Below are 8,992 nucleotides of genomic sequence, written 5' to 3'. Positions count from 1 at the left end.
GGAAAGGAAAGGAAAGGAAAGGAAAGGAAAGGAAAGGAAAGGAAAGGCAGGAGGAGGAGTTGGTTGGCTGTGCACAAATCCTGAGGCTGCAGCATCCAGGGAGCGACCACTGGGCCCGAGGGGCACCCTCAGTTTAATGGGAAATTCCTCCTCCTGGAGAGAGGGGCTGGAGTCTGGAGTGAGGAGTGCCACCAGAGAGGCGGCTCCGAGTGCCACCAGCCCTTGGGAGCCACCGGGAGTCCCTCAGGAGTCACGGGGACCACGGCACATCCCTGGGCTGGGACATTGTGCCCTGTCCAAGGGCTGGTCTGCAGTTGGGGCTGGACAAACACGAGCTTGGACGGGGCTTGGAGCAACCTGGGACAGTGGGAGGTGTCCCTGCCACGACAGGGGGTGGGATGGGACGATCCTGAAGTCGCCTTCCATCCCAAACCAATCCAGGATTCTGTGAAACCAAGGCTGGTTTGGGGCTGTGCTGCTCAGTCTGGGCAAGAAACCCTCCAGATGACTTTGAAATGTCATTAAAGTTATTTTTATGCAAGGGGGGCTCAGTGTATCTGTTTAAACAGCAAATGCACCAAATGATGCTTTAAATATTAATACAGGAGGGTTTCTCGCTGAATTTAATTTTCCCGATTGATTTCAAGCTGCTCTGGATAGCACAGGGAGGAACATTTGCTATTTTTGCTGCCTGTAAGAAGAGGCAGGAGGCAAAGAAAAGCTCCTGCTGCTCTTACAGGTGGGCAGGGAGGAGGAGGAGAAACTGGAAGGAAAACAAGAACAAGGCAGCCAGTCCCAGCAGCTGGGAAAATGGGGAGGGCAAACGTGGGGAAAAATCTATTAATCTTGATTTCAGATTTTCCTTTGCCTGCAGAAAAAAAGTGCGAAGAGGAAATAGACCCAATTTATGAAAGCTGATCAAATATGCATTCATCTATTTAATTGGAAATGTTATTAAAGAGTTGCAGGTATGAGCCAGATTGAGAGCCACCAATTTAAATGTGATTTAAATAATTCTCTCCCCTTTCCAAAAGGAGATAAAGGTTCATTTAATCCCTCCTGGTCTCTCTGGATGGCCCTGCTCATCCCTGTTCCCTGAGGACAGGATGGGCTGAGCCTAAATGAGCCTTGACTCCCCCAAATCCAATGTGCAGCCAGACCCCGCCTTCATTGGAGGGAGAAATAATTCCCATTTACCTGTCCTTGGGCATGGGAGACACAGGAGCTGTAAATAAGCACAGTGGTAACACAGAAAAGAAAGCCCTGAAGTATTAAAGGATTTCTTTTTTATTTCTTTTTTTTTTTGTAAAGCAGCTTTTGATGTCTCCAGTGCTGCTGGCAGAGCTTTGTGGGGCTGCTCCTGCTCCCAGCCTCAGCTGCTCCACGGCCTTTTCCTGCAGCTTTTCCTTGGGAGAGCACAGCCCTGGGCTGGCAGCAGCCCTGGGAAAAGGTAGCCCGAGCCAGGGGGAAAAAGAATGGATCAGAATCACCCAATTTTATGAGGAACTACAAATTCCAGCTGCTCTCAGCTCCTGGGGTTCAATTCTCAGTGGTGCTGAGGCCCCAGCTCTGCCTGAGCTGGATCCAGGAACATCCAGCATCTCCCAAAATCCAGCTCGATGTGAGTCAGGGAGGAGCCCAGAGCCAGGAATTGTCCTGCTCACCTCGGGGCTGGGGTGACAGGACAGAGGAGCCCCTCAGGGAGATGTCCCCAAGGGAATGTGGCCCTGCTGTCCCCAAGGAGGGGCCTTGGGCACTTTTGGGGTCCAAACCCGCCTGGACCATGCACTCCCAACCCGCCCCAGGGAGTGATGAATCCACCTGTGGAGCCTTCCCAATCCCCTTCCCTTGATCCTGTGAGCTTTTGGAACCAATACAGCGAGAATAACTGGGATTTATTTCTTTATTCTCCCAAAAAACCCCAATAGCTTCTTTTTATTCAAAGCGAATACAATTTATGTTACAGCCCCAGCAAAGCCCTCCCACCCCCTTTGGGGTACTCCCCACCCCCAATTACAGCCCCAATTACAGCCAGTGCCAGGAAGATGATCCACGTGCCCCTTCTCTTCACATTTCGTGCTTTTAGCAATTCAAAATAACATAAATTCTGTCTGGAGACCCCAGAGCTCAGGTTTCTACAAAAGGCCGGCATAAGGGATGGACAAGGATGAGTCCGTGCACCCTTTGTGTCTGATTCCATCCCATTCCTTCGGAATTCCTTGGATTTTAACCTTTCCTGATTAATGACAGAATGGAAATGCTCTGGGATGAGGCACTGGCACTGCACCTGACAGACTTTGTCGGGGCTTTTTGCCAATTAAATAATTAATTACAGCCTTCCAGGCAGTGGGAGCAGCCTCACAAATTTTACGGATTCTCGTGTCTCTGCACTTGAGAAAAAGAACAAAATGAAATGTTTTCTTCAAAGGCACTGGTGTGAGTTTTTCAGTTCTGATGAGGAATGGCACGCTGAGGTGGAAGAGAGGAGTTTCCTCTTGGGAGAAGCATTTGCATGCTGCTCACTGCTGCTTTATCCTGGAGCAGGGAGGGGAAGGAGTGGGATGCTCCCCAAACAGGAGGCAAAACCCAATCTCCATCCACCAGCAGAACCAGCCCCATCCCTGCTGGCAGATAAAGAGCTGAAGCACAAACCAGGGGATACAGGAACACAAAGCAACGGCACAACGAGTGAAAAAATCGAGAAATTTATTTTAAAAAATGGAGTAATTTCTTTAAAAAATCAAGTAATTAAAAAAAACCCAAGCAATTTCTTTTAAAAATCAAGTAATTGAAAAAAAACCCAAGTAATTTCTTTTAAAAAAATCAAGTAATTTCTTTTTAAAAAAATCAAGTAATTTCTTTTTTAAAAATAAAGAGATTAAAAATAAAATCAAGTTCTTAAAAAATGGGTGTGCAGAGGTGAAGGGCATTTTGGTTTGGTCCCAGCAGAGGAGATGGGATTTGCCACGTGTGTGACCAAGCTCAGCTCTCGGGGGGTGGTGGCAGTGGTGAGGGGTGCCCGGGGTTCCCAGCCTGAATTATGCCAGATCATTTGGCTGCTGGAATTTGACCTGGTGGCTTTAAGGACAGGGAGCAGCTGTAGCCCCCAAACCCGCTGGAGAAAACCCCGTCAGGCTGCCCAGACCCCTTAAAGGAAGGAATGGTGCAAACCTCTCACAGAGCCACGGTGGAGCTGAGAGGAGGAGGAGGAGGAGGAGGAGGCAAGTCCCAAAATGAACCCCCCCAATTCTTACACCTTGGTTCACCTCAGGACAGTTTCGTTATGCCAAACGCCTCGGTTTAGTCGCTCTTGCCCGGCTTCTGCTCGGGGTTGTCCTTCCAGATGCGGATGGTGAGGCAGGTGGCCATGGCCAGCCAGCCCAGGTAGGGCAGCAGCATCAGCGCTGCCACCGAGTTGATGCGGTACCAGGAGCACGCGGTGCCTATGGCCAGCCCGTCCAGGAGCAGGATATCGATCAGGGCCTGCGGCAGAGAGAACACGGTGATTGCAGGCTCGGGAGAGCGGCACAGCCCCGCCCGGCACCGCCAAAATATCCCGGGCCAGGTTGTGGGGAGGTGGGACAGGGATGGGGGTGTTCGCGCTGAGGAGATCCCAAACCCCAGGACATCGTCCCTGGGCTCCAACCAGAGGGATCTGAGTGTGTCACCCCGGGGGCTGAGACTAATTAATGTGCTCTTCTCTGCTCATTATCGAGTCCCGCAGATTAACACCCTGTTCACGGCGCGCGTCCCCTTTGCTGACGACAGAACCCGCTCGTGGTGGTGGCCGTGGCCACTGAACCAACTTTCCAATGCCACCTTTCACCCCCAGAGTGGCAACATCCAGGTGGAAACGCAAATCCCCATCTGTGCCCCTGTCACTTCAGGCTCTGGCACCTGAGGCAGTGCCTGGTGGCCCAGCCCGGGTGTGGCAGTGCCCCAGCCCCGCCCTGGCTGTGCCCGATAAGCCCCCGGCAGCTGCTCCCCGCCGGGGATGCCGACAGTGCTGTTGTCGCTCAGGGTGTGACCCCCCCAAAGGACTTTATCTCCCAGCCCGGACCCTTAACTGGGGGGTGCAGCCCTGGCACTGCCCGGCCCCATCTCCCACCTGGCTATCGGAGCGGGCCGAGGCTGGAGGGGGCTGATACCATTGTCCGGGGGCACGGGCAGCTGGAGCTGGGCTAAAGCTCCCTGTACGGTCACATAATTCTCCTCAGCACCGCTCCAAAGCACCCCAAACCCGGCTGAAAAGCCCCAGTTACCATGTTCAGGTTGCGGGCACCGAAGAACAAGGGGGGCCATGCCCAGTTCAGCGCCAGCTGAGCCCCGTAGAGCCCCAGGGGGACGATGGCCTTGCTGCTGCAGCCACCCAGGTCGTTCCACACCAGGTAGGAGGCGTAGCTGTGAGGAGGGACACTCGTTAGCGCCCGCAGCCACCCTTGGGAGGGCCAGAGGAGCGTTTTCCCCGCCGGGGGTTTGCAGGAGAGCTGTGTTTGCACAGCAGCATCCACGTCAGGCACTGAGCTGCTCTCTGGGAGCAGGGACAGGACCCAGGGAACAGCTCAGGGGAGGTTTAGGTTGGGTATCAGGGAAAGGTTCTTCCCCCAGAGGGTGCTGGGCACTGCCCAGGCTCCCCAGGGAATGAATGGGCACGGCCCCAAGGCTGCCAGAGCTCCAGGAGCGTTTGGACAGCGCTGCCAGGGATGCCCAAGGTGGGATTTTGGGGTGTCTGTGCAGGGCCTGGAGTTGGACTGGATGATGCCCTTCCAGCTCGGGCTATTCCATGATTCCGTTCTATGATTCCATGTCCCTCGCTCCTCCCAAACCTCCCCTGCCCCACACCTGAGTGGCTCCTGTCCCCTGCCCAGTGCCGTGGCTGGTTGTGGCACCTCCCCCAGGCTGTGCCCCCGCTAGCGCAGTGCCAGGCTCACACCTGACATTCCCTGCTGGTCCAGGATACCCCAAACCCCCGGGCAGAGCCTGGCAGGGCTGCTGTGGCTGTGCCAGGGGCAGCAGGACGGGAGGCAGCGGTCTCAGCACTCACCCCATGCCCGTGTACAGCACGGTCCAGGCCACAGGGAACACTCTGCGGGATGGGCACCAGGAAGGCTTTTTCAGCTTCTCGTACCACGCTGGGATTTCCTTCCGGTTGAGGAACCAGCCAAGGAAACCTCCGACGTGGGGCAGGATGGTGAAGCCCACGGTGTAAGCCCACATCCTCCCTCAGGGGCTCAACGTCTCCTTTTTCCTGCTCTAAGTTAAAAACAAAATCCCAGCATCACTTTTAAAGGGCATTTTTTTCCCTACTTCCATCCTCTAATTCCGTGTTCCACTTCAGCCCCCAAGGCAGATGGACAGGATTTAATGTGTTTAGTCCCCTCTGCCCCTCTCTGAAATGGGGATTATTCCAGTCTGGGACATTTTCCCCCCTGATTTTCCCACTCTTTCACAGCTCCCTGCAATATTCCTGCGAGGTGGGAGGACTGTGAGCAGACAGGGCTGCAGGGGCTGTCCCCATCCCTGCTCCCGAGACTGGCAGGCTCTGAGGTGCCTCCTGGAGCTGCTCCCCCTCCTCTGCTGCCCTCAGGATGAAAACCCAAACTCCGTTCAGACTTGCCCATGATTTTTCACCGTGGATTTCTATTTTAATTTCTCTTTTGAAAGAGGTCTATGAAAGAAAAATCCTTCCAGCGGCTTGAAGTGCTCCAGGAACCCACAGCAGAGGGGACTCCCACCTGTGCAAGGGGTGAGCTGAGGCTCAGGGGGAGTTTCTGGATTTGCTCACGGGCTGCCTCTTGGATAAAACCAAGGGAAAATTGCTTTAACAATAAAAACATTCCCACCCAACGCAGGGTAACACCAGAACACATCCAGAATTCAGTGCTTGTCCCCCTATCTTCCCCTGCAGAGCTCCGAACCTGCCACTCTTCCGTCCTCCCCAAAACCCCCTTCCCTCCGGATCCATCCCGGAATCAAACCCCAATTAACATTCGTCAGGGCTGCCACGCAGGGGCCGCCAGGAGCGCAGTTCTGTGCTGTCAGCACGAGCACAAAATGCACCTGGGAAGGTTTGGGATTTAGGAATGCAAGAGGAGCACGGAGCAGCCCCTGAGCCAGGGAAATGTCCCGGAGCCCGGAGCACTGCTCAGGAAAACAGGGAGTAGAGGATGGGACTGACCTGAACAGGCTCTGGGTGGGATTTCAGTTCGCAATTAACACCCGGCTGCACCCTCAGCTAATTGTTCTTGTTGTTAGCACACCACAACGTGTTTGCGAATGCGGTGGGAGCCGACTCCCACCTCACCGAGGAACAAACACCCCAGGCACCAACCAATTCCTTCATCTGACAATTTATGGCACTCTTAATTAGCCACAGAACCAGGAAACGACTGAAAACGGAGACAAATCCCAGCTCAGTCCTGCTTTAAATGTGACCCAGCCCCGCCGAGTTCTACTTCCCACACACAGCGCAGGAACGGAATATGGGAAAAGCGGATTTCCCCCAATTCCTTTGCAGCTGCAGAGGTGAAGGAGGGTTGAAAAACTTTCTTTTGCCTCGCAGTGCCGTCCCTGGAGCTGCCTGAGCCTTACCTGGGTCAGTGCCTCGCTCTGCCTGGCCGAGGGAAGGGCTTGGACATCCAGGACCGGCCCGTCCCCGCCGCCGGCGATCCCCGTGTGCCGCGGTTGGCAGCGGGGTTTTACCCAAATAGCCCCAAACTGGGCGGTGGGGTGGGGCTGGATCAGATTAAACCGGGGAGCTCCCGCTGGGAACAATCACCGGGAGTTTGGGGTGCTGGAACCCGTCAAGGGCACGGTGGCTTTGGGGCTGGCACCGCCGGGATGGACCCAGATCCACACCTCGGGTCACATCCCAGGGCGTGTCCCTGGGGTGGGCACGGGACAGGAGCTGCTGTGCTGTTCGGTGTCCCTGTCACACTCGTTTGGTGTCCCTGTCACACTCAGGGAGTGGCCCTGTCACACTCGTTCGGTGTCCCTGTCACACTCAGGGGGTGTCCCTGCCTGGCACCCTCTTTGGGTGTCACTGTCACATTTACAGGGTGGCCCTGCTGCACTCACGGGTGTCCCTGGCATATTCATGGAGTGTCCCTGTCACATTCACAGGGCACCCCTGCCACACTCAGAGGTGTCCCATTTGCAAGTACACGGTGTCCCTGTCACACTCAGGGGCTGTCCCTGAGTTCACCCATGTTCACGGGCTGTCCCTGACACACTCACAGGGTGCCCCTGCCACACTCAGGGGCTGTCCCTGCCACATTCATGGTGTGTCCCTGTCGTACTCATGGGCTGTCCCTGCCACGTTTGTGGGATGTCACTGTCGCACTCATGGGGTGTCCCTTCTGCATGTAAAGGGTGTCCCTGCCACACTCCTGGGGTGTCACTGCCACATTCACAGGGTGTCCCTGTCACACTCCTGGCCTGCCCTGCCCCTGCCGTGCCCCAGGCGCTCATTAACACCCCATTAATTAACCAGGTGCTTCCCGGGGCCATCTGTGTGCGGCCCTGTGGCCGGAATTCCCTGGCGGGTAAAACGAAGCTGTTCGGGCGTGTGAAATGGCAGAGGGAAAAGCCAGGAATCAATTTCCATCAGGGAGCTCTCTGCCAGGGCCGGGAGAATGAAACGCTAATTCCCAGCAGTTCTGGGTCATTACCTGGATTTCATGGTGGTAGGAGCAGGGCTGGCTCCTCACACGCTGGGATTTTGCTGCTGCAACAGGAACCAGGAAAATCTCCTCTTTTACCGGGCTCCCAAGGAAATTATTTTTTTTGTGGGAAGAGAAAGAAAGGGGGAAAAAATGCTGTAAAAAGGCAGGTTTTCAGCCGGGCTGAATCCTGCTCTGCCGTGGGCTGGTCCAGTGGCATTCCCACTTCCAGTGACAGATGCAGTGCTCGTTAATCACAGCCCCACCACCTGCATCTCCTCCCGGAGCCTGTTGCTATTTGCGACTGGAAATTTGTGTCATGGAATGATGCAGCTCCCAGAAGAGCCCGAATGGTTTCCGTCGGAGTCAGGTCCTGCTGTGCTGCAGAGCTCAGCCCCTGCTGCCTCCACCAGCCCCTGGCAGCTCTGGCAAAAAGCACAAAATTGGACAATTTTCAGCTGGAGATTTTCCTCCCCCTGGGCACGAGCCCAGTCCCACGTTACTGGATGACTTGGTAGGAATGTGCCCAGGCTGGTTTGGAATTTAATGTGCTGGAAGAATGAGGAGCTGAGGGTCAAATCCCAAGGATCTGGTGAATCTGGGATGCTGGGAATGCTGCTGGTGATGGGGGAATAGAAAATGGGAAGAGGAAAAAATAACAGGGGCAGTTCCAGGCCTTCAAATTGTGTCTTTGCTGAACTTTAGGGCAAAGAAAGGGATCAGGGAGTCATGGAATGGTTTGGGTGGGAAGGGACCTTAAGGATCACCCAGTGCCACCCCTGCCATGGGCAGGGACACCTTCCACTATCCCAGGCTGCTCCAAGCCCCGTCCAGCCTGGCCTTGGACACTGCCAGGGATCCAGGGGCAGCCACAGCTTCTCTGGGCACCCTGTGCCAGGGCCTGCCCACCCTCCCAGGGAACAATTCCTTCCTGATTTATTCACATGAAGACCTGAGGTGCACGGGAAAATGGGAGGAGATTTGCCCCTGGTGGCTGCCAGCGGGTTCCCATTCCCTCCTGGGCACGAGGATGTTGGACCTGGCTGGCCTGGAGCCGGGAAGAGCCTCTCTTGCAGTGTTTACTGGGTGGTGATGAAGCTGAAATTTGGCAGGAGACAGCGAGAGGGAGGCAGAAAGAGCAGGATCGGATTTGGGAAGAGCCTTTGGTGGCACCAGCAGTGCTGGATTTACCTGTGGCACGAATCCATGCACACGGGATGAATCCATCCCAGGGGACGTGTGTGGTGCCCCTGGGCTCCCTCCTGCTCTGGGCACGTGCTGGAGCAGGGAACAACCCTGGGAATGCTCTGGAAAGGCTCCTCCAGCACAGC

General features: G+C 55.2%; 1 protein-coding gene across 1 annotated transcript in view; it reads right to left on the bottom strand.

Annotated features, from left to right (window-relative positions):
• Positions 1-6,698, bottom strand: part of APOBEC2 (apolipoprotein B mRNA editing enzyme catalytic subunit 2) — a 15,485-nt gene extending 8,787 nt beyond the window's left edge. Inside the window, exons 1-3 of the mRNA XM_042013470.1 lie at positions 6,592-6,698; positions 5,045-5,253; positions 4,263-4,401 (exon numbers count right to left, since the gene is read on the bottom strand). Of these exons, the coding sequence (XP_041869404.1) occupies positions 4,263-4,401; positions 5,045-5,217 (312 nt within the window). The 5' untranslated portion in view covers positions 5,218-5,253; positions 6,592-6,698. The remainder of the gene's footprint in view (positions 1-4,262; positions 4,402-5,044; positions 5,254-6,591) is intronic.
• Between the last annotated feature and the right edge of the window lie 2,294 nt (positions 6,699-8,992).

Source organism: Corvus kubaryi, unplaced genomic scaffold (assembly GCF_017639235.1).
Source record: "Corvus kubaryi isolate FWS band 111438036 unplaced genomic scaffold, C.kubaryi_AGA036_p1.0 split1-37355, whole genome shotgun sequence".
NCBI classification, from domain to species: Eukaryota; Metazoa; Chordata; class Aves; order Passeriformes; family Corvidae; genus Corvus; species Corvus kubaryi.
Note: the sequence above shows the minus strand (reverse complement) of the source record. Positions and strands in the feature narration are given on the sequence as shown.